At 41.7% G+C, this 24733-nt stretch overlaps 3 protein-coding genes and 1 long non-coding RNA gene across 6 annotated transcripts; 3 read left to right on the forward strand and 1 right to left on the reverse strand.

Moving 5' to 3' along the window:
- Positions 1 to 182: 182 nt before the first annotated feature.
- On the forward strand, positions 183 to 4704 carry dync2li1 (dynein, cytoplasmic 2, light intermediate chain 1). Of its 3 annotated transcripts, none has more exons than XM_068731840.1 (13): positions 183 to 270; positions 367 to 490; positions 614 to 648; positions 993 to 1062; positions 1253 to 1341; positions 1438 to 1624; positions 1726 to 1794; positions 2030 to 2107; positions 2289 to 2368; positions 2451 to 2521; positions 2643 to 2740; positions 3124 to 3219; positions 4415 to 4704. In XM_068731840.1, the coding sequence occupies exons 1-13, from the start codon at positions 257 to 259 to the stop codon at positions 4475 to 4477; spliced, it is 1074 nt and encodes a 357-aa protein (XP_068587941.1). In that variant the 5' UTR covers positions 183 to 256; the 3' UTR covers positions 4478 to 4704. The 3 variants fall into 3 exon arrangements, with proteins under 3 accessions (XP_068587941.1, XP_068587942.1, XP_068587943.1); XM_068731841.1 differs by having other exon boundaries at positions 3127 to 3219; XM_068731842.1 differs by having other exon boundaries at positions 187 to 270; positions 372 to 490.
- Positions 4587 to 15884, reverse strand: abcg5 (ATP-binding cassette, sub-family G (WHITE), member 5). The gene is made up of 14 exons (XM_068731839.1): positions 15706 to 15884; positions 15360 to 15481; positions 14809 to 14945; positions 13421 to 13519; positions 12127 to 12259; positions 10860 to 10999; positions 10078 to 10207; positions 9713 to 9926; positions 9379 to 9584; positions 7564 to 7702; positions 6572 to 6645; positions 6250 to 6361; positions 5983 to 6095; positions 4587 to 5544 (listed from the first exon to the last, which is right to left on the reverse strand). The coding sequence occupies exons 1-14, from the start codon at positions 15873 to 15875 to the stop codon at positions 5360 to 5362; spliced, it is 1974 nt and encodes a 657-aa protein (XP_068587940.1). The 5' UTR covers positions 15876 to 15884; the 3' UTR covers positions 4587 to 5359.
- On the forward strand, positions 5355 to 7573 carry LOC137888440 (uncharacterized). Its single transcript, XR_011105140.1, has 3 exons — positions 5355 to 5623; positions 5940 to 6115; positions 7505 to 7573. It is a non-coding gene; the product is annotated as an uncharacterized lncRNA (long non-coding RNA).
- A 554-nt stretch (positions 15885 to 16438) lies between the features above and the next one.
- On the forward strand, positions 16439 to 24733 carry abcg8 (ATP-binding cassette, sub-family G (WHITE), member 8). The gene is made up of 13 exons (XM_068731838.1): positions 16439 to 16530; positions 17393 to 17494; positions 17678 to 17825; positions 18193 to 18431; positions 18636 to 18768; positions 19685 to 19954; positions 20196 to 20355; positions 20724 to 20825; positions 21016 to 21215; positions 21764 to 21840; positions 22013 to 22280; positions 22372 to 22499; positions 22774 to 24733. Exons 1-13 carry the CDS (start codon positions 16486 to 16488, stop codon positions 22909 to 22911), a joined length of 2010 nt encoding a protein of 669 aa, XP_068587939.1. The 5' UTR covers positions 16439 to 16485; the 3' UTR covers positions 22912 to 24733.

Raw genomic sequence — 24733 nt, forward strand, 5'->3', positions numbered from 1 at the left:
TGAACTATAATAGCTTAACATATTTAACTAGAGCTATACAAGTCTATGGAGCGTAAAAGTCTTACTTTCTTCCGATCCTTGCCTTTCTAAAGAATAGAACTACGTTTCCCACGATGCTCATTAAGGAGTAACAATTATTACGTCATCAAACTGCGCCGTTACTCTGGCAACGTTTGGTCGGGTTTCCCTCGGAGGTAGCTAAGCTAGCTGTTAGTTAGCTTGTCAAGTTGTCAAACTTGGTTACAAGTCAGATGTGATGCCAAAAATAAGGTGAGGGTCAGTTTGTACGCCAGTTTTCTTATTTTTTTAACATCATCGTAGAGATAATAACATGCTTTTTGTCGCTTTTTGTCTCGTATTTGTCAGCTCAGACACACTATGGGAGCAGGCTGCGGCGGAGGTCCACAGCCGAGAGGCGGAAGGTGGGGAAGAGGACGGAGGAGAGACGGTCAGCGAGAGGACCGTGTTTCTCATGGGGAGCAAGTCTGGGGTATGTTTACATACCACAACACAGACCCGACACTTCTTTCCTTCTAATGGAAGCCCTCTTGTCTTGTTACTAGAGACATACGCTGCACGTTAGCTAGTAAGCCCACCTTTGCTTTTCTTTCAGGGTAAAACGTCCATTCTCCTCAGATGCCTCGACAGGTGAGTCTGTGCGTGTGAGGTCCATCTCACAATCAGCATCTCTAGCCTCACAATAACCCTCTTTATATTCTGTATGCAGACTAATGTTTTGGACACAGCTCACATAAAACACATTTAAACATGACAGTTATTGACAATAATGCGTTGAGCATATTAAAGCTTTTAGATGCATCTCACGGTCTTCTTTAACAGAGCTGATCACATGGCACACAAATGACACCTGTTCCAGCTCCATTTGATTAAAAAAACAACAGCAAGATTAGGTTTCAAGCACTGAAAGTGAGTAAATTGATCTTTAAGCTTTTGCTTTGATTACAATAATGCTGTTTTTTTTAATCCTTCAGGGATGAACCATCCAAGCCAACTCTGGCGCTGGAGTACACTTTTGGCAGACGAGCCCGAGGACACAACATAGTAAGGAAGCCCCGTTAGTCTTGGACACTTTGGAAAACTAAAATCTGATAGTCCTGATAATGTGTGACTAAACCTACTGGTTTTCTATTACTCCAGTAAATACCTTATTTTTGCAGTGAATGCTGCAGAAATGTAGAATGTGTGTACACTTGCACATACTGTGTAACTTGAACTTGGTTTCGTCTTTCAGCCCAAAGACATAGCCCACCTATGGGAACTGGGAGGAGGGACCTCTTTGTCAGACCTGGTCCAGATCCCCATCACTGCCGTCGGCCTCAGGTACGTCACTATTCCCGAGGTCTTGTTGTCTCCTTTTTTTTTTTTTAATATATATATATCCTGCCAGATCACATGGTCCTTCCTGTGTTTTCCCAGGTCTCTCTCTGTCATCCTCACTCTGGACCTGTCTAAACCCAACGCCCTGTGGGGAACCATGGAGAAGCTGCTGCAGGCAGCACAACATCAGCTGGAGAAAGTCTCTTCCCAGGCACAACAAGCACAGAAAGCCAAGCGCCAGACGCCTGCTTATTCAGCAGCACGTGTGTTACCTAAAGACTATCCTGTAAGACCTCAGCTCATTACACTCTATTGATTCATTCTTCTTGTACAGTGCAGACATAAGATGGTGCATGTGTCCTGTGTTAACTGTGGCTTTGTCAACAGGACAGGGAGCTGATCAGTCCATTTCCTGTTCCTCTGCTGATTATTGGCAGCAAATATGACATCTTTCAGGTAAAGCACACACTTCAACTTCAGTGTTATTCATTGAGGTGGCCTCCTGGTGGCTGAATGACGTACGTTTTATGATATTTGACTTGCTTGTTATTGGTAGAACTTAAAACATTTTTAGGCAGATACGTTGTTAAAAGGTCTGATGTGTTATAGTCACAGCTAGCTTCTTAGATCCTGGTATGATTTGTGTAACATATTATAGACGGAGAGCTTTATTTTTCCATATGCGTTGCAGGAGTTTGACTCAGACAAGAAGAAAGTGGTTTGTAAAACACTGCGTTTTGTTGCCCACTACTACGCGGCTTCTCTTATTGTAAGTGTGCTTTGATTATACATGCAACATATTTACATTTAACATAACTTTTAATGAAAACATACTGTAATCTTTTTTTTGCTTTGTCTTACCATTACATTCATTCTATCAACTGTTGCTGATCCAATTATCTTTCATTCCTTTTGTTTTTCTCTGTTCCTGTGTCTCGTCTTTTCATCAGTTCACAAGCATCAAGTCGGAGAACTTAATGTCAAAAACCAAGAGCTTCTTCTCCCACCTGGCTTTCGGTCTGGACAGAGGGTGAGGAGGATACTGATTGTACACCAACCATTACCGGAATGTTCTGCTTTGGTTTCAGTTGTATTTTCTATTCTTTGATCAGGAAAACTGTGTCCCTTGACTCCACTAAGCCTCTCGTCGTTGCAGCAGGCTCCGACTCCTTCAACCAAATAGGTGAGTACAGCACCACTCTGTGGCCAAAAGCAGTAATGCATTTAGATGTAATTAAAGTGCTATTGAACCTTCTGCCTTGATATGTGTTGATTGCTTAAAAATAATGCTTGTGTTGCTTTAGGTTCCCCTCACTCTACTGATGTGGACATTACATCTCTGCATGCCAAAAACCCAAAGGACCTCTGGAAGAAAGTCTATGAGCACGTTTTCCCCCCAGAGGTAGTTCATTCACTGGCAGCACCTTTGTCTTAATTAGTATTACAAAGTGCAACTGATTACTGATTACCTTTAACGCCATGTTTCTACGGCAGCCTACAATGGACAAACCAAACACTTGCTCTAGATGGGGCCATTCACATTTTTGTGTTTTATTGTTTTAGTGTTTTCGGTTTAGTTCTCATAAACGGGAGAAGTTTCAGTTGGGTGCGATCTGCAACCTCACCACTAGATGTCGCCACATCCCACACACCCTCACACCCTCACACCGGACAATCATATTCACAGCATTCCTTCTCATAAATATGCATGTTTACATGAATAAGGACCTTTGTCAACGGTCCATTTGTAATATATGTCTGTCCATCTAACTGGCTTTGTCTTAGCAGAACACCAGTGAGCAAAGGGACGTAAAGGATCCAGCCAAAGACCCACAGTACAGTGAGCCTCAGATTGACGCCATGAGAGCCCAGAAAGACCAGGTAGCACATCTTGACCAATCACATGCTTGTGTTGTATTACTCTACAGCTGCACACGTACACTATACACACTTATACTATGGCAAAGCACATCATAAACGACTGCAATCAGTGTCCTGACCCATGAGTTTGCAGTTTGATGATTCGTCAGTGTCAACCAGAACATCTTGTGCACTTATCTGCGCTTTGTGACCCTGACCTTTGACATCGCTGTGAAGAGGAACAAGTGTTGAGGAAGATAACAGATTTAAGATGGAAATGAAGAATAGTTGTGTCGACGATTAGATTAAATGGGAGCTCAGGCAGGGTGACATTTCAGAGTGCTTTAACATTTTCTGTTGAGCACCTTATTTTGGTGACTTTAGGTCACACAAACAAACACAAATGGATCAGCTGTTGCCTTCCACTGCCCAAGTTAAGCTGAATTAAATAAGAATGTATCAGAGAGACAAGTATCTGCCGGTGAACACTGTCTTAACACTGTATTAATAAAGGTCAATGTTCTAGAGTAACCCTGTGTCTGTCGGCAGCCTGCGGCCGTGTTTCTGTCTCGTTAACAGGCTGTAATATATCCAGGTTGTAAACTCAGACATCAGTGGTGTTCTTGTCGACATGTCGCAGTGCCACTCTGGCACTTGAACTTTAGTAACCTCACACCGCTGTTATCGCTGACTGACTCACCCGATGCTGGTCGTCCTGCTCTGCCGTCGGACGGGACGCGGTGTTGATTGGTCCGGGTAACCAATAAGAGAAATGGGGTAAAGGTTTACACCAACAGAGGACATGGATAGAGGAAAAGTTAGAAGATCCATTTGCATGTCAGTGCACCCACCTGCCTGAGGTTGTGTACTTCTAGACCCAGTTTGTGCCTCTTATGTGTTAAGAGTCACAAAGATCAATCGCTATCCTCTTTCAAACATCCAGAACATCATTTAACAATTGGTACAATGAGTCATTTCTAGAAGACTTGTTCGTATCGTCGAGGTCTAACAAACGCTGTGAATGCATTCCCTTCCCCCGTAAAAAACATTCACAAAGCAGATTTTTTTTTGCATCCCTGCGTTGTTTACATCCATGTTTATGAGAAAGCGACCTTGTTTACTGTTATGAGTTTGCAGGCATTTCTGCATCATAGCGTGTGTCTGCTACTTCAATGATGAAGAAAAAGTGTCGTGTTTTTTCTTCTCTGTTCTTCAGGAGTTGGAACAGTATAAAAGGAATGCAGCAAAGTCCTGGAAAGGACTGGAGCTGGAGACATGAGAGAGAGAGAAGCAGCTTTATGGTCACACGCACGCACACACACACACACACACACACACACACACACACACACACACACCCCACATATTATATCAATGTAAATACAGGATACACTTCGCTTTATTTATTTCCTTTTGTGTCATTGTGTCTATTTTAAACATAACAAAACTACTTGTACACTGATGATGAAATGTTTTCTGAAAAAAAATAAACAATATTACAATAAGCATCACTTCCTATTCATGAAAGATTCCAATCACAATATTTAAAAAAGAAAAGAAAATACAAAAGTGACATTTTGGTGCTTGATGATGCACAGCTGTCCATCGTTTGAATGAAACTGGTGATTTATAGTTTACGCTTTAGTTTAAACGTACCACTTCGTATGTATACTTTTATATGAAATGGATTAACTTGACATCAGTGCAGATATTTACAGGACCGTAAGTTGAATCTGTGCCTCTCAGATGTTCTTTGAGCTCTTTCAGTGTTAAAAACAGCAGGTTTGGTGCTTTTTAGTACAAAGACCACTCAGTTATCTAGCTGCGTATCAGGTGGTATAATGTCCATGGATGCTGTTCTGTACACTTTGCATCCTGTCTCATAGAAGCTCTCTGTGTTCATCATTGCTCTGAGCTTTATAATACTTTATTCTGTAAGAGTGCGTACCTGGAGATTTTCCTTGAATGTTGGTGGAAAGGATGCAGCCACAGATGATGCGTGTTAGCAGGAACCACTAACTTAATACTGTAAATCTGTTCTCTAAATCTGTTTTAGATCTTCTCAACCAAACTCAGTTCATCTTGCTGTTATAAACAAAAGACCCCCCCACACACACACACACACACACACACACACACACACGAATGTGTGTCTGTGGTTTTAGTGACGTACAAGCTTGTCTCTGATCTTGAAGCTGATGATGCCCAGCAGCAGCAGAGCAGGGATGAAGGAGTAGAGGAGGACAAAGTCTAGTGTGTATCGGGACAGAGCGCCAGGATAACCCTCATCAATGATCTGACTGCCTTGAGTGATCATACAGGCTCCCAGCAAAGGTTTGGAAACATCTGCAACAACACAACACGCCAGAGGGAAAATGTTAACAATCTGGTTGAAAAGACGGCTTCAGTTCCCAAAAAACAGCCAGTGAGTTGTCTTTCAGTCTGTCTCGCCGTGTGTCCTTGAACACTGAACTCATTCATCACATACAATACTTGTAAAAGCATTGATCGAAGAAGAGATTAAAGACGATAGCTGTGAATTACGTTTCCTTAACTAAATTGCAAAATATATTCCCAGTGATGTCAAGGCAGAGTAATATAAATCACTTGCTAAAAATAGTGTTTACATGTTTGTTTCTTTAAAGTTCTGCTCTAGCTGGTGTACATTGTTTAGTGAGCTGTGAACATAACATGTTCAGTTTTAATTGATTTATATATTATGGGTCCCTTTTCATTCTCAGGGTAGGTGGAGTCAGAGGTCCCATCATGGTAAAAACAACTTACTGCATGTGAAGTTGAGTCCTTGGAACTCGGTGACTATGAGCAGCTCACAGCTGTACTTCTGGAAGGTCAGGTAGCTGAGCCACTGGAAGACCATGGGCATCTGCTGGGTGCTCCTGTTGAGAGGAAGAGGAAGGTGCGGTACTGGTGGCATCATATCTTCATTCACATTGAAAATCTCATTGCCTATCAGAGGTCCGAATCACAACAGGCTTGGCTTAAAGTTACTTAAACGTACTAATTAAACTGAAAACAGAGTGTGTGTCTCACCTGAGGAAGCCAGATCCCACTAAGATCCCTGCAATGTTGAGCAGAGCCATTCCGGTGTTGACCATGTTCGGGTCGTGGACCACTCCCAGCAGCACCACAGTTAACAACTCACCTGAGGAAGAACAACAGATATACTAATACATGCAACTTAAACTACAAACTGGTAATGAAGACAGACGTTTTTAGAGTTCTAGGATATATTATATATGAAACATGGAGATAAGCAGACTGGCATGTCCCTATAATCCTTTGCTTTTATGAAATAGAAGATGACGGACAATGTATGCTTGGGATCTTGTTTGTGTAAGTCTACTTGTCTCACCTATAATATGTGGCACCAGGACTACTGCAGAATAACACAGGAAGCGCACGCTGTCGGGGTGCATCCCCACCGTCCTGAGAGGATCAATTATAGAAGTTAGTGCTGTTAGAGGGTCAGTTTAAAACTCTTTGATGTTCTGCTCAACCGCTTGGTAGAGCAGAACATTATGAGTCACTGTATCTTATTGAAGAATGTGTTGAATTTAACTCAATCTGATTGAGTCATTTCTACCACTTGATTTAGGCTAAAAAAATAAACTAGATGTTGCTGTAACAAAAAGACTCCAGACCTCATGAGGACTCTGTTAGGTCTAATTAAGCATCATTTAAGTTGTAGAGGTCTTACTGAATGGTATTATGTAACTTGATTAAACAAAAAAAGTCTGAAAAGCATCAAACATGCTTTACCAAACGGTTTAATTGTCATTTTACGGTAAAGGTAGTGAGGCTAAGCTAATACAATTAAAATTGACTATTTGCTTTGAAATAAAATAATTTCTGATCATTAATTATTGTTAATTGTTATATTGTTATTCTATTTTAGATATGCAGAACTAATGTTTTTAGTGTCTAAAAACATGTTCTAAGAAACATATTTTGTTTTGTCATTTAGTGATAAAGGTAGTAATAAGATAATCAATTTATTAAGATTTCTATTAAATAAAAAAAGTTTGAATATTCAATGTTGTCAATATAATCTGTTTAATGTTATTCCATTATATATTTGAAGAAAAGATTTCTGAGATGTTTTCAAAGTACTATAAATATCTTGAATAAATATGTGAAAATACTACTAGTTCTGCTAATACTACTACTACTACTAATTCCATTGTAACACATTGATATATATTGGTATTCTTGCATAATACTACTATTATAACAGAACATTATTTGTAATTTAGATTTTTTTTTCTTTCTGTTTTGCAAATGATAGATTGGTGCAAGGCCTCCCACTCTTCTGGCCCTTAAACCAAACAAATACCCACTACCCACCAGTAAAGGAAGGAGGTGAAGATGAACACACTCAGGATGCTGAAGGGCAGGATGTGGAAGATGTAGGCTAAGAACATTTGCCATTTACTGTACAGACCATCCTGACTCTCCTGATCACTGATGGCTCGCAACGCCGGGACTGTTGGAGATGAGCAGAGAGAGAGCAGATGAAGTGATGAGTGGAAAAGAAGAGATACTGACAGACGCAAAACTCTTAAATTACTTAAATAAATAAATATGTTAGAAACTGTAATAATACTTGTTAATTCAAATCTATTGTACTTTTCATTGTCCCATTCAGGATTAGTATTTAATACCTAAAACACTCAAACTTAGCAGATAATAGTGTTCATATTTTGAAATCTTAATTAAAAATACATGCTGTAATACCCCATGAAGACCAAAGGCAAACCTGCTCCAACAAGCCAGGTCACTGGTCTTGATGTCTTGGCCGAGTAAAACTCAAAACTGTCCGTTTGCCATCAGTCCATGTTCCAGACTCGCAGATGTTCTTGGCTTTATTCAGAGAACTCAGTAAACCCGTTCCTATCAGTCTTTATCTGTAAGATTCAAGGTCAGCATGCCATTCCCAACCACTACCTCTGGCTGTTTGGGTGCTGGTGGAGTGCTTTTAATCACCTGTTAACTCTGGTTTTACTTCTGTTCAGCCCAGTGTCTTATCACATCTCTTATCCCCAGTATCTGTGACAGCCAGAGCCCTAAAGCTAAGATTTTACACTCAGCTGACAGCTGAAGAAGACGGAGAACAGATAATCCCCACATATAGCCAATATCCTTCACTGCTCAGTGTTTATATCATCTTTTAACATACACTCCATGTATAGAATTAATGTTCAGATAGATTTAACAAAAGCAACACCTATATATTATATATATATATGAGATATTTCAAAAAATAAGTGCGCACAAGCCGCATAAATATTAAGTTACCAACAATACATATCACAAGATCAGAAAAACTAAATGAAGTTGATGAAACCCTACCATCATACAGGGCTTAAAATAGGCCCTGACCTGTAGTCGTTGTAGTTTTTTTCTCTCTGTGTCTATACAGTAAATGTGTAAACGTTTATCTGTATTTGAGGTTACCTTGAGTCACAGCAGCTGCTATAAATACTAAACATGAACACAGAGAGACACAGATAGTATAGACAGTGTGGGTGTAGGTCTAAAAGGCACTTGGGTTCAGTGATCTCTAAATGGAGTAAAGTTCATTCTGCCCCTGTAGCTAAACTGGAACTACTTTGTGAGGATGACCAACTGCAGTTTTAATCTATATTACTAGTGCTATATTTACAACTCATCACTTAATATTTTACTCTGACCTACGAGAGACACTGAAAGTACATGAAGTCTCTTTGGGTGCTTCCACAGAGCAAAATCTAAGCTAGACGTCACACATTTCTGCTGAAGGGAGCAAAAATACTGCAGGCAGCAAACCCCCTTCACCTACTGAACGAGAGATAAGCGAGCTTACACGGCTGAGACAAAGACCACACACACACACACACACACACACTTCATCCACTTTCAGAATTTCCCCAAAGTCATCGTATCCATCTCATGTAGATATTTTTTCAGTGATGTTATCAGACACTTGCAGTTTAATGGCCTTGGACATTCCAGTTTTTTAATTTCAAGCCGAAGAAGAGTGGTGTCATACCAGTTCACCACAGAGTTGCTTCATAGAAAGGCTTTATTTTAGTTTTTAAAGAAGGATCCCTCTGTCAAAACTTTAAATACTTAAAAAAAAAAAACACCCCTCTTTGTGCAGATGTATGGTGTGAAACTCACAGAGAGCCACTGCATTCAGCATGCCAGTGTAGGGCGAAGCCCCAATGCTCTGGTAGATGATGCCGATGCGGTCCTGCACAGCGCCCTTGCTGATGTCGTTGTCTAAATGCATCACGAAGAAGGCCACGAAGAGACCGTAGATCAAGTTCTGAGACAGACGCATCAGGACACCCATCCTGTCTCGGGACAGGTTTCTTGCCGTCCGCCTGCGCACAGAACACACATGGAAGTACAGGTAAACACATAGAGAGCGAACGGGAAAGATGCATGGTACAGGTGATGCCTTTATAGATGATGTCTACACAAGGGGGCTGAAGACTCGCTCAGCGCTGACCTGAGCAGAACTTCAAGTTTGGCGGCACAGCTGGGTGACTCTTTGCTCTTAAAGGGGATGGCCGTCTTGTCTACTCGCTGCAGGCTCTGCTCCACTTTTCCCAGCATGCTCTGGTAGATGGCGGACCTCTGATAGGATGACGTGATCCCATGCATGCGACTGAAGGTGGCTGCCTCCCTCTCACTGCTGCGTGTGTCCACTGAGGTGAAGTCAACTGTTTGACATCACAGCAATTTCAATATTTTAATGTTCGGTACACACGCGTCATTCTTTTATGTGTTGTATATTGTGGAGATGAACATTTTTTTGTATTTGTTTTAGCTGTGCGGCTTTAATTCACAGTGCAGGATCCTAGCATGCAGTACCGTAGATGTCAAAGGGGTTGCAGTACTCTGGACACTCGTATCCACATTGGCTGAAGAAGTCCACCATCTCCTCTGGCTGCCCACAGAACACCAGCTCCCCCCGACTCATTATAGCTATCCTGCTAAACACCTGGGAGACACACACACACACACAAATAGTTTAACATCATCAGCATGCCTATCAACTAATCTACAACACATGATCTTCTGCCTCGGTAGAACTTTTCAGAGATTTTCTGTGTTTAAAGGAAAGAGTCTGAAAACATCAATCACATGCCCACATGTACATTGCAATAGTTTTTGATTGCTCTAATTGTTTCCCCTGTCCATCATGACAGAGAAAAGAATGTAATTCTAATGGAAGAGATGGAGGACAAATGAAAATGACTTTTAAAGTTTAGCTGAAGTTAATGAGGCTGCAGCAGACTGAGTTAGACAAAGTGTCTCTCTCCCTCCACTGCAGCTTAGCAAGGAAACGTCTGTAGAAACAAAGAGAGGAAATTGCATACTTATAAGGTTGTAACTTTTGAAGATAACCTCTTCATTTGACTAACAGAAGGAGGACAGTGGATTTTGTCCCCCGTCACTTCCATTAAAATCACACTATAACGGTCCAGTACTGAGAGGAGGAACAAAAGCTGTTTTGGTGTACATATGGCCACATGGGTGTTGTTTTAAGATAGCCTTGAAATGTGTATATATATATATATACATCGTTTAGAGGAAGTTTTCTGTCTATTTGTCGCTCTTTCTTCTTTTCTTAGGTTTATCTGGAAGCTCACCCTGAAGAGCTCGGAGCGCGGTTGGTGGATGGTTACGACGACGATGCGGTTCCTCTTGGCCAGCTCCGCCAGCAGCACCACAATCTGATTTGCGGTCATGCTGTCCAGGCCAGTGGTCGGCTCATCCAATAGGATCACTCCTGCAATGACATCACCCCAATGACGCAGGTTTGTCCCACATTGACGCATCGAGAACAAGAGAAAAGGCGGGACAATAACTTTTTTTTTTCTTCTTTTATGTTGGAAACTTTTAAATGTACTTTTTATTAAGTGGCACATACAGGACTCTCAACGGGGCCAACTTCACTCGTGAAGATAAGTGAGTCCTTTTTTTTTTGTTAATTACTCTAATTAGGACAATTAAAAGATTGGCTCTCTGCATTATGAAAGCAGAGTGGAATTAGCAGATGCTTTAATTGTGAGATTAATTCATTTCCTGGTTGATTGGAGAGGCAGCGAATGGGAACTCTTCATTACTCTGTGTGTGTGAGTGGCTCTGTGTGTGTGTGTGTGTGTGTGTGTGTGTGTGTGTGTGTGTGTGTGTGTGTGTGTGTGTGTGTGTGTGTGTGTGTGTGTGTGTGTGTGTCCATTGCCACTCTAATCCTGAATGAGGACTGAGACCTTTCAATCTCCCTGGAGGAATGTAGACCTGATAAACTACACCTGGGATGAGCACAGGCACACACACACACACACTCGGGCACACACACACACACACACACACACACACACATTCACACAGAGGTGGGTCTCTGCTCATTCCCTTCGTGGTGTGATAACCCAGTCTTTCATTATGCTTCTCGATCTCTCCCTCTGTCCCTTTCTCTGTCCTTTCCTCAGTCCTCTCTTACTTAGATCCCTTTGTTTCTCAGCGTGGACTTCTAAAAATCTTTGGGGAGAGATGGGTTTTGTAGTGAACTTTCTTCTGTTCTCTGGATAGCTCAGTCCTTTTTCCAGTCCTGTTGCTTATATGTATACAGTATATGTATGAAATATCACCTGTTATATCCAATTATTTACTAAACAGAGTGAGCTAAACTTTCTGATTTTGTGCCACAGCCCCTTTTGTATAATCCTCGTCCCAAAGCTTTGAAATGATCAAATCTAATGCTTCAGTTTATCTACTCCACATCTCCTCATTTGAGTTCTGTAAAGCTTTGAGGATTTAAGAGATGATGGCTTTTACCTTAATATATCTTAAATCAGCAGCAATAGTGCCCTTTAGTTCATATGGAACTCTTTATTTCCCAGCTGCAGAGGTACTCACTTGGGTCCTGAAGTAGCTGGCTGGCGATGGAGACCCTCCTCCTCTCGCCCCCGGAGATCCCTGGGAAAACACGACCTCCAATAACACTGTGGGCCACGTGACTCAGACTCAGCTCGGCCATCACCGCCGACACCTGCACAGGAGTCAGAGGTCGAGGGTCAGCTGACAATTACTACTAATAAAAAAAAAATCAGCCAACAAAGGCTGACTGTAAACACTAGTCCTGATAGTAGTTAGTAGAAATAATTGCTGTGTATTAGTCCTCTCTGAGTATTTCTGAGTGAAAGAGGGCCAGGAGGTTTACATTTGTTTCAAAACATGATGAGGAAATAATAGAAATTGGAGGAAGTTACTGTATATACGTTTCCATTTTTAATTTAAAAATCATGAACATTGGCTTGCCAGTTGACATTTTAAGATGTTTTTGCATTGGACTAAAATGGTCAACACACCAGCTGTGTGAGTGTAGGTGCTGACGAGCACAGTGGTACAATACAGATTCTAGTACACTGAGACGTGTGCATTAGACACAGGAGTTACTCTGGTGCTAGCCTACAGGGCAGTGAAAGGAACAGCTCCTTCCTGTCTCCAGGCCACGGTCAAGCCTTACACCCCCGCCCGACCACTTCGCTCTGCTGCCTCGGGGCCTCGGGGCGCCCCGTCGCTCAGAGGTCCTGGCGGCCGATCGACCCGGTCACGGCTGTTTTCTGTCCTGGCCCCACAGCGGTGGAATGAACTCCCCACTGACGTCAGGACAGCGGAGTCGCTGCCCATCTTTCATCAGGCTGAAAACCCACCTCTTCAGGAAGTGCTACCCTGAGCCTTCCACTCAGCACTTATTGTATTCATACTAGCTTGTTGCACTTATTGTATTCGTATAACTTATAGCACTAACTGTTTTTCTTGTTTCTGCTCTGTACTTTGGCTCTGAGTTATGCTCTGCTTCATGCTCTTAGATGCTTGTTTGAAAAAGGAAATGTACTTATGACTTCTGGTGACTAGTAGTTCTTTTGATAACCAATGTTGAATGCACTTATTGTAAGTCGCTTTGGATAAAAGCGTCTGCTAAATGACTGTAATGTAAATGTAATGTAATGTAACATGGAATATCCAACTCATTTCACCTTTGAAGAAATGTTTATATCTGGTTTATATTCTTAGTTATCTTGATGTTCTTTGAAATAACTGTGACTATTTGGCACAGTAAAGATATTTTTTCTCTAGTCGGGGGAAATGCTTCAGCTGAAGAAATCAGATTGAGTGGACGGAGCACAAGAGGCTCTCTAAAAGTCACCTTCTTCTTTACAGCTTTGGTCGAGTGTTTCCGCAGGGCCAGCTGAGCTGTGTAGGTCAGAGTCTCCTCCACTGTCAGATAACTCAACAAGTTATCGCTCTGTAAAAGAAAGAGACAAAGAGAGAGGAAGGAAATATAGGAAAAAGACGAGAAACAAGCAAGGGATGCAGTGAGGCAGACAATATGTATTAAGGATGTATTAAAATGTATTGTAAAATAGCTTCCTAATTCCTTAAAAGGTTAAGACAATGCTGCTTGTAATTAATCTCCACCAAGAGGCATATATCAGTACTATCTCCTCCGTATTCCTCTTGTCTGTTCATCAGTATTCAAACTACAGTATATCATGAAACGTAAGGTTGTCTCTGGCATGAACTTTACTATAAACATCCATTCTTCACACTATTAGCAACAGAAATGTGTAGATTTCAGAGTATTTATCTAAAGTATCACATCCCTGCACACCGAGGTGTACATCCATATATAGGACACATACAGCAGTACTCTGAATATTTGTACGTTCGTATACGCCGACTGGAACATACCTCTGCCCCAGACATATGCACACACACACACACACACACACACACACACACACACACACACATTTATGCCTTGAACCTGCTGCCTGCCTCAATTAACACATGGCGCCTCCCAATCCCACTCCTCCTCAGTCTCTCATCTGAATGACTTTAATATCAGGAGCTCATATCACCTCCTCATCTACAGCTTAGCAGGCGAAGTTAATGACGAGGCTTAGAGAGCAGAGGAGGGGTGCTATCAGCTAGAAGAGGGAGACGATTTGAAAGGAAGCAAGGCCAGTTTTAAGCCAGTGTTTTTAATTCAAGCTTTGGATACACTTGAGCACCTCTCATTGAGAGATTAAGTGTATGAGGAGGCCAGCAAGGGCCTTTAGTTAATTTCATCCAGAGGCCAGGGCAACCTTTTCAGGAGTTTTTGCAAAACGGTGCGTGTTCATTGAGTTTGTAGTTTGGTATTTATGGTGAATAACCACAGGCAACTTAAATACACACTAACTGTCTGCATGCATCCACTTACATGTGATACGGGGCAAAGTTTCACCTGATGTCAGTGTGTTATGAGAACTAGGGCAAAGGGGAATGTGCATTTGATTAGGTGCTAACTACTTTCAAACCACCGTTCAGCCTCTATATTAGCAGTTCAGCAGTTTTATGCTGCTGTTTAGAAGATGCATTTCACAAACAACTGGTTCCAGTCACATTCTACAAACAAATCCAGGGTTTGATTGTGTTTTTCTCTTGTTCAGATGTGCTGAAGGCCCAGTTTTGAAACATCCAGAAAAATGAATGTCACAAATAAGTGATTGTCTGTGTTTGAACTGTGTGTACTTTATGTCTGTGTGTTACCTGCAGTACATAGGAGAAGCAGTCCTGATACTCTTCTCTCTTCAGTTGCATGCCGTTCACGAAGACCTCACCCAACAGTGTGCCACAGTTTCCAATCCTCCCTGAGATGGCGTCCAACAACGTGGTCTTTCCCGAGCCTTTACAAGGCAAGATGCGCACACACACACACACACACACACACACACACATGGATACATATGACGTACAGTAAAACATATCTGATCACATATCAAAGAACATTTTTGATTGGCAATAGAAGGATTCTCCATACACATAAATCCCTGTTTGCTGCAGAGGGACATTTCCCCATTCTTAGATTCTAGTCTTAACCAGTTCATTTGAGCTTTAACCTGAATAACAAGGTGCTGTTGCATTGCCTTTATTTAACCTTGTATTCAATATGTCACAGTGTCTAAATCACAAAATATCTCAGAACAATCCAATAAAAATGTATCTTATTGTATGGTCCTAAAAATATGGGATTTATGTGAAAGACTTATTTTGTTGTTGTGCTTAAACACTTTGCTCTTTTGACTGAGCTAAGAGCGAACCTGAATTGCCCAGTATGCCCATAATCTGCCCGCTGTCCACATGGAAGGAGACATCATTGAGGATCTGACGAGTCCATCGCTTCCTGTAGGTGTGTAAGTCCCACCACGGACCCACACGCTCACTAGAACACACGCACACACACACACGCACGCACAAACACACACACATACATTCATAGACAAAAGGTTGCAACATATCATGCGTTACATTTATTCTTCTGCCATCATAAAAATGCAGATAATGTGTCCCAAACCTGCCTGTATATGAGCATAATGATATAGTATAATGTCTAATTGATTCTCAGTGTGTTGTTGTCTCTCAGTCATCCTCTTGTACACTCTTTACCTGACTGTGTAGTGGATCTTCCTGACACTGAGACAACAGGAGGGCTCTGACCGCTCCTCTCCAGCATCTCCACATTCATCCCTCTTCACCTCCGGCACAAACTTGAAGGACTCTCTGCCTTTGCTCCCGTTCTCTGGCTCCACCGCCTGCATTGAATAAACTTTGTTCATGTCTCCGGCCAGTCTGCTACTCCAAACAACCACCGTCAGAAGTCGAGTCCGTCTCAGATCAGTTTGTTCATATCCACGCGACTCGTAAACAGGAAGTGAAGCTCTAAATTTGAGTTGTCTTAGAGACCCAGACTTTGTTTCTCTGGACCCATCGCCTGTTCAGAGCAGCAGTGCGATAGCAGTGGTGTCTCTCAGGGACCATAAACACACAGTGAACGCTGTGTTATCTCAGAGAACTTTGATCTTGAGCTCTATAAAGAAGCCCAAAAAAAAAAAAAAGTAGATTGACTGGCTGACTGTCTCACATCAGTCCTCAAGTTGAGTACTGGGACCAGAGAAGCTACGAGTAACAGGAGCAGATGAAGAACTGACGTGACATGAACGTGGACGCTTTGAGACAGAAGGCGTTGAGACAAGAGGAGATCTTCAGCTGGACTGGAGTCAAAGATCTAACAGAGAGAAGAAACGGTGAACAGGGGAACAACGGCCGAACAACCAGCAACACAGGCAGGTACCCATAGAGAGAAAAAGAGAGGAACCGAACAGAAGAAGAAAAAGGGGAGCATCGACCTCTTGACCCTACAAACGTCAACCAGCAGCTTGCATCGTAATGGACACAGATGCTGGCCTTAATCATACACACAGCTCCTCACAGGTCAGTTCATTACATGGGATCACAAGTTCCTCTGCTAATATACATTATGTTGTAGTTTATTTATAATTAATTTCCCCCCCAAGTTCTCCCACAATGAAAATACTTGTGACGGTTTTACTAACTCTCTAAGTGTCACCTTTTGTAAAACCATACTTCACTAGGCCATGCCAGTCTGAAAAGATCAGCACTATAATTATTTTACTTTGATCTCAAGTATGCTTTAAGAGCATTGGAGAAGTATGCTTTCCACAGGCTTTACTGTATTATTTCAGTTATCACATCTGACAATAACTGGTTAGAAGAGCTGCATGAACAACATTTTGAATGCCTGAACAAGGAACACATTAATGTGATAAAGAAAAGGAACCAAGAGGGTCTGAAAACTGTATGTTCATATCACTAGAAGTCCCACCAGCTGTTTTACATGACATCTACAGTTATTTCAATGTAACCCTGTATAGTGAACATGTGCTGCATTCTGACTTTGTTTTTGTGGAAACATTTAGGGATTACATAATGGTGATTTTAGTGACATTGTCAAATGGACTGTGGACCCACAAAAGGTTTCAGGAAACTGTTTGCACACACAAAGATGCACTCAAACATGCTCTTGCATGCACACAGTGGTCCTTAAATAAATGACAGACACAGTGAACATGCAAGCAAAAATCAATTCATCAATTATTATTATTCAAACATTAGGCAACTTTAAAATAATGCTTTTATAACAAAAAAGGGTTTTATCACTCTTACGGATCTTTATTTTCAGTTTGTTATTAGTCTCAATATGGATACAGATAAAAACTTTGAATGAGTGCTTGTCTCTCTGAAACTAGTTGACCTGTCTGCTCCTCTTTAACAGCATCGAGACACCGAGTTGTTCTCGTCTGAAGAAGACAGCAGTCTCTACTTCACCTACAGCGGAGGGTGCAATGAGCTGGAAGTCAACAACCTGCACTATGAGGTAACTGTCGGGCAGCCGCTCTGCTCTCGTGCACAGTTATCTTTAGCTTTTAACTGTTGCATGTTTTATTGCAGATGTGCATGTTGCTGTATATGTGTTAATTGTGCAAGTGTGTGTGTGTGTGTGTGTGTGTGTGTGTGTGTGTGTGTGTGTGTGTGTGTGTGTGTGTGTGTGTGCTCGCAGGTGGACACAGCGGCTCAGATCCCGTGGTACGAGAGGTTATCAGAGTTCAAGTTGCCGTGGGAGATAAAAGGGAACAAGCAGACAGCCATCAACAAGCTCAGCCTCCGAGTCCGCAGCGGACAAATGCTGGCAGTCATTGGCAGCTCAGGTGATACACACATACACACACACACACACACACACACTCACACACACACACAAACACACACAGCTGAACCTGCTGTCAAGGACCTCAAGTCAGCAGCACGTTTAACATTGACAACCAAAGCTTCAATTACATGAAACGTATTGCACAACAGAGAAACAATACAAATGTTGTCTTTCTTTAGACTCCAGCTGCATGAACTAGAAAGAAAGCAAGAAAACATCTGCTATGTTTTGAGACTAACTAATGCCTCAAACTTCTTGTAGTAGGCTACATGCCTTCTGACGCTGCTCACTGCTTAGTTCATATTTTTAGTGATTTGTGTTTGATGCTTCATTATTGCTTTAAATACATAATCATCTTCTCCCAGGTTGTGGTAAGACGTCTTTGCTCGACATAATAACATGTCGCGATGAGGCCGGTGCGATGACATCCGGTCAGGTTCTGATTAACGGGAAGCCCAACACGCCGCAGCTGGTGAAGAAGAACATCGCTCATGTCCGCCAAGACGACCGCCTTCTTCCTCACCTCACTGTCCGTGAAACTCTGGCCTTTGTTGCCAAACTGAGGCTCCCCACCCACTTCACACAGGCCCAGAGGGACCAGAGGGTAAGATGAAGCCAAGCGAAGAATGTACACACCATGAGGACACCTTGTAATAAAAAGCACTGGCCTCATACGTGAGAGGTCACACTCGTATAAAAACACGTATAATCTCCATTTGGACCAAAATCTGATGGCAATCTTTTTTTTTTATGAAAGACAGATTTGATAAGTTACGAGTAAAAAACGTTGTGCTGTTTTCTGTCACAGGTGGATGATGTCATCGCAGAGCTGCGGCTGCGGCAGTGTGCTCACACCAGGGTGGGAAACGACTACGTGAGGGGCGTTTCTGGAGGGGAGCGGAGGAGAGTCAGTATAGCTGTCCAACTTCTGTGGAACCCCGGTGAGACTCTTGACTTTCCCCTTTTGCTTTCATTTTTAAGTTTTTATTATTTTTAACTTTTCTCGAACTGGCTTGTAATTTAATCATAAAATCCCATATTTCAAGTTTTGGTCACATTTAGCAGGCAGATTCTCCTCAGGTGGGACTGTTCAGTTGTTGCCAGAGTTTTTTTTACACATCAACCTTTTCCACCTACAGGAAAGGAAAGTCGTAGTAGCAGTTTAGACCGGCAGATATATGTTTATGTTGCCACCTACAGGCAAAGAAAATAATGGCTTTCTTTTTCTTTTTATGGCACATTATACAGTATATTGTTTTATGACATTTTTATGGCTCTATGACTTTTCATGACATATTTTTAATGACATATTATACAATTACTTTTTATAATATTTTTATGACATGCTATGACATTTTTTACATACTATACTACGACTTCAGGATTTTTTAATGCCATACTGTGACATTTTTATTGACTTACTATGCTATCACTTTTTATGACTTATTTTTTTTATGGCATATTATACAACAAATGTTTTATGACTTTTTAATGACATATGATACTACGATTTTTTTTGTCTTACAATACAATTACTTTTTTCGACATTTATGACATACTGTGAAATTTTATAGCTGCCATTTTCTTTGTGTGTTTGAGGTTTTACATTTTGCCTTCAACACTGTTACCCCTTGTTAGATACAATAACATTAACTAACAGAATTACAAGTATTATATATACTTATATAATTATAAGTATTATCCACTATTGCCTGTCCTGATAAGATTGAATCCCATTAGATATCGCAGGCCCCAGCCATCCTGCATTGCCACAACCCCTTTACCACCAGTGGATCCCAACAACAAGACGGAAGTTTTTTTTATGGATTATTGAACTGGTGTTTTTTTACATTTCAGGTATTTTGATTCTGGACGAGCCCACGTCAGGTTTGGACAGCTTCACAGCCCACAACCTGGTGATCACGCTGTCCCGCCTGGCTCGGGGAAACCGTCTAGTCCTGCTGTCGGTCCACCAGCCTCGGTCCGACATCTTCCAGCTCTTCGACCTCGTTGTCCTGCTGTCGTCGGGTTCGGCCGTTTACTGCGGCGCCGCTCGTGACATGGTGCCTTACTTCACTACCCTCGGATACCCCTGCCCCCGATACTGCAACCCCTCTGACTTCTATGGTTAGTGTGTGTAGAAAGCTGTCAAAACAGCATCGAGAAGTGTTTGATATTTCAGCGCCCAGCCATCTCTGACAGGACATTTAGCACCAAGAAAGGTGACACCAATGCAGAAAGACTGCTTTAAATTTGTCAAAACTCGATCAGATTAATGGTAAATAGTATAAATCTTGAAACATCCAATGAGTCAACTGTGACACATTCTTCTTTGTAACACTATTTCTTTTTTATTTTATGTGTCCAGTTGATCTGATCAGTATAGACCGGCGCAGTCCAGAGCGAGAGGCCGAGTGTTTGGAGCGTTCCACAGTTCTGGCTGAGCGGTTCATGGAAAAGGTCCGAGACACAGACACTCACATGTGGAAACCAGCCGGGACCAACACAGAACCAACACAAACTGAGAGGTAGCAGTGTGTTTCAGTTTGCCCTCTTTTCTTCACCTTTTCTTTACTTAGACATTCACATGTTTTCCCCAACTTTTACCTCCCTTCTCCCTAGCAATGAAATAACTTGATGTAAAGGCAAGGTTGGGGTCTCACTTACAGAAGCAGCAGCTACATGACATTTGTGGGTTGCTTGAACAACTTGCTACCCAAAAACGTAGCTGTGTTTTCAGCGACCCGTTTCAGAGGCAAAAGTATTTTTGTGTTTTGTAATTGAGTTTTAGCTCTGGACGCAAAAAAAAAAATGTCTAGATTCATGCTTTAATGTTAATAATGTTTTGGAAACTGGCTCCAGTGTGCTAACTCAGTCACTGTTTTCCTGCCTGCAGCCCTCAGCAGAGGACCAATGTTGAAGGAGAGGAAGTAATCACTATTTCCAAGCAGAGTAACAGACTACCTGGCCGACTTCACCAATTTACGATCCTCATCAGGTGAGAACAACTCACGAAGATGTATAACAGCAGTGGTTTACAGACAGACTTAGATACAGTGCAAACTGGTTTTCATAAACTCCCAATTTCATCTTATTGTAGCTGGTTGTTTATTGGTTATTGTGAGAGATAAATATCAGCAAATATCACAACAAGATAAAATCTCCGTTGTGTTTATCTTCTCCCTCAGGCGTCACATGTACAATGACTTCAGAGACCTGGTCACCCTATTCGTCCACGGCTTCGAGGCCCTCCTCATGTCACTGCTGGTCGGTTGTCTCTACTACGGGGCAGGAGAAGAGCGTCTGTCCATTCAGGACACAGTCGCCCTCCTCTACATGATCGGAGCTCTCACCCCGTTCGCTGTGGTGCTGGACGTCATAGCTAAATGTGAGTAACAGCAGCTGTCAGTCTGCAAATCAGTCGAGCAGTTAACAAAATTCACATTCATAATGAATCTTTTCCAGCATCTTTTTTTTGATGGACAGTGAACGAGCTGACACCGCAGAAATAGATTTTTCTTTATTAGGAGCAATATTGAAAATATTGTGAGCAGAGGACTCTGAAACTTCACTCTGAACAAACTTTACATTACAAAATGTGTTTTCTACATCATATATTTTGTTTCAATATTTTTGATATTATTCTTTTGAGGCGCTGCAACACATATGGGACAACTAATTTGCACAAGCATAGCCATTATACCAAGCATCACAACATATTGCATACAGACAAACTGAAACAAATGGAAATGTTAACAAAAACAGCAGCACAAAATTATATTTTTGACGTTGAAAAGACCCAGAATCTGTTGAATACTGTTACTTAACTTTTGATATTTGTTGCTGTATTGTGTATCAGCAAGCAACAAACTGAGGAACAGTTACAATCTTTAAGGCACCCTGATACTGGAGGTCATAACGTCATGTTCTCTGCAGGTCACACCGAGAGAGCCATGCTCTACCACGAGCTGGAGGACGGCATGTACTCCGTCACCTCCTACTTCTTTGCCAAGGTAAGCCACAGTGATCTCCAGTAGGGGTCAGCCTCGCTCCATGCTGGAGACCCTCTTCAGTGTCGAAAGCATGTCTCCATGCAAATACAGCAGCTAGAATCAAGGATCCAGAATGTGTGAATTTCTCATTATTTTTTATTTTCATTTGAACGTATGCATTCCCCACATTCAGATCCTGGGGGAGCTACCAGAGCACTGCGTGTTCACCCTGGTGTACGGTCTGCCCATCTATTGGCTGGCCGGTCTCAACGAGGCTCCGGACCGTTTCCTGCTCAACTTCCTGCTGGTGTGGCTGATGGTTTACTGCAGCCGAGCCATGGCTCTGTTTGTAGCTGCCGCGCTGCCCACCCTGCAGACCTCAGCCTTCATGGGCAACTCCTTTTTCACTGTCTTCTATTTGACCGGAGGCTTCGTCATCAGCCTGGAGAACATGTGGCTCGGTGAGGAGATGAATTCGTTTTTTTGTGTGAGGATGGAGAACGGCTGGCCAGTCTGTGGTGTTTATACCTGTGCGTGTTCTTGACTTTTCAGTGGCCTCGTGGTTCTCTCACGCCTCCTTCATGCGTTGGGGTTTTGAGGGCATGCTGCAGGTGCAGTTCAGTGGCAACATGTACCCCGTCACCATCAGAAACATCACCATCAATGTTAACGGCATACATGTGAGTTAGAAACGAAAAACACAAATACAGAAGCATATGTGGGTGTTAATCAAACAGTTTCACTCTGTCCATTTTCTGAATAGTTCTGGTTGTGCAGTTTTTTTAGTGTAAGAGTATGATTTTCCTTTTTATTTTCACTCCAAGTTATAATATTGAAAACCACAATATTTGGCAATAATTGTACATAAATGAACACAACTATTAAAACCCATGTGCTGCACATGGTCAAACCAACACCCCTCTCATCGCGTAACCCTCTCTGTTTCTCTTTGAGGTGGTGGAGGCCATGAACATGAACCAGTATCCTCTGTACTCGTGCTATCTGGTCCTGCTGGCAGTCTGTCTGGTCTTCATGGCGCTCTATTACGTGTGCCTAAAATTCATCAAGCAGAAGTCCAGTCAGGACTGGTGAACACATCTGGACCAGTTTCAACAAGCAGACCAAACGTTGGCTGAAACAAATGACATCAGAGTCAGGGAGTGTGTTTTTTGTATAGCAGTGGAAGGAAGTAATTTGGGTTCTAGGTCGACTGGTTCGACACTGAGCCATGCTTGTCTTCTGTCATTTTACTGTTCTTATTAGGACTATTTTCCATTTCACAGACTTGTTTTAGTGGTAAAAAACACATGAAATGACCCCCCCCTGGCACCTCAGGCGTGCTCTTAAAGTAACCCTTTAAAAAATCCTTAACGTGCAGCAATTTTTCTCATCTTTAGTTGAAATAATCTTAACATATATCCAGCTTTAACATGTGAATAATTAGGATTTGGGTAAGAAAACCTAGTTTCGGACGAGCATATGTTGCAGTACTGCTGTGTGCTGCTGGGTGGCAGCAGAGCACTGCACCAACGTCAAAGTTTAAAATGATTCTCTCCCTCTCGGCTCCATCTTTGCAGATGATTAGAGCGCCACTTTGGCTGATATCCATCTGCAGCTTTTGCTTGTTCCATTTTCAATCTTCTTTTTTCCTAAAGCTTTAATCTTTTTTTTGTATATGTAAGGTTATTAAGCTTAACAATGTACGGGCCAGTATAGGAAGCACTGAAAGAAAAGCCTAGTAGAGATTTAGTAAGTCACACTTGGAAAAAAAAAAAAGAAAGAGCTTGTACTTGTGTCCTCATAGATTGAAGATTATGTAAGCTGTGTGTTTTTGTACTGTTGCAAAAGCCTGAATAATATTTTACAGACAAGGTTTGAGTCCAAATTAGTATAAGTATTAAATCAAATTGCTCCACTTGAGCGTGTTTGTGTCCTCATGCTCTCAGCTAACCTTTGACCTGGTCATTCAGTAACATGGTGTGGTCACTTGTAGCTGAGCAGTTTCAGAACAGTGAATGGTATTGATAATGTGATTATGTTCAGTGATTATCTTTCACATTCTGGTTTTTATTTCAGCGCCACACAAATCCCTTAGAAATGGTTATTCATATGTAATCATACTGGGAATATCAAGTGCATGTAACGCCATAATGATAAGCAGAGAACTGCAAAAAAACAAAACAAGCTGTGGTTCACAACAAAAGGTCCTGAAGTTACTTCTCCTGCCTCTTAATTTGTATCCCAAATAATCTCGGCTGCCCAGGCTGACCCGCTGACGTCAACTAGCACACAGTCTTCTTGGGAAACCGACCAGTGTGTGTGTGTGTGTGTGTGTGTGTGTGTGTGTGTGTGTGTGTGTTATCTAAGGCCTGCCTCAGTCGGGGTCAAGAGCAGCTCGTGTTACATGAAACAGGAATATCTGAGGCCGGGATTTGACAACATGAAGAGTTCAAAGCCCAGCAGAAGAGGAGAGAAGCTGGCAGAGAGTCAGACTGCACGAGACAGTAGTTCATGAAAATCAATGCTAGGTTAAGAAAAAAATAAAGTCTATACAACATTCGAATTCTGTGTTCACGCCAGAAAAGTGATGTAATACAGTATGAAAAACGTTGATGTTTACTATTCTTCCACATCGCAATGCTCAAAAGAAGGGTGGACAAAATATTCTGATCCTTTACTTCAGTAAAAGAACTAATATCAAAAATGTAAATTTAAAATAATACTTAAATTAAAAATAAAATTGACTGTAAGTATCAAAGGTAAAAGTACTCATTATGCACCAGAATGGCTCCTATAAATATCGTAGTACTCCATGTAATATTATGTGAATACTATTACTGAGGCTTTCTATTTCTCTACTTTTGGGTAATTTGGTCTGTAACAATGCATCATATATAATAAAGCATTCATAGGT

This window comes from Cebidichthys violaceus, unplaced genomic scaffold (genome assembly GCF_023349555.1).
Source record: "Cebidichthys violaceus isolate CVI_PGR_0920_01 unplaced genomic scaffold, fCebVio1.0.p SCAF_54, whole genome shotgun sequence".
Lineage (NCBI taxonomy): Eukaryota > Metazoa > Chordata > Actinopteri > Perciformes > Stichaeidae > Cebidichthys > Cebidichthys violaceus.

Coding starts and splice junctions, on each gene's coding strand:
- dync2li1 (XM_068731840.1), top strand. Junction 2,522..2,642: donor CGACTCCTTCAACCAAATAG/GTGAGTACAGCA, acceptor GTGTTGCTTTAG/GTTCCCCTCACTCTACTGAT. Junction 2,741..3,123: donor AGCACGTTTTCCCCCCAGAG/GTAGTTCATTCA, acceptor GCTTTGTCTTAG/CAGAACACCAGTGAGCAAAG.
- abcg5 (XM_068731839.1), bottom strand. CDS start 15,875: ATGAACAAAGTTTATTCAATGCAGGCGGTGGAGCCAGAGAACGGGAGC. Junction 7,703..9,378: donor GCTGAATGCAGTGGCTCTCT/GTGAGTTTCACA, acceptor CATCTCCAACAG/TCCCGGCGTTGCGAGCCATC. Junction 6,646..7,563: donor TTCACCTCCTTCCTTTACTG/GTGGGTAGTGGG, acceptor TGATCCTCTCAG/GACGGTGGGGATGCACCCCG.
- abcg8 (XM_068731838.1), top strand. CDS start 16,486: ATGGACACAGATGCTGGCCTTAATCATACACACAGCTCCTCACAG. Junction 20,356..20,723: donor GAACCAACACAAACTGAGAG/GTAGCAGTGTGT, acceptor TCCTGCCTGCAG/CCCTCAGCAGAGGACCAATG. Junction 21,841..22,012: donor CCTCCTACTTCTTTGCCAAG/GTAAGCCACAGT, acceptor CCCCACATTCAG/ATCCTGGGGGAGCTACCAGA.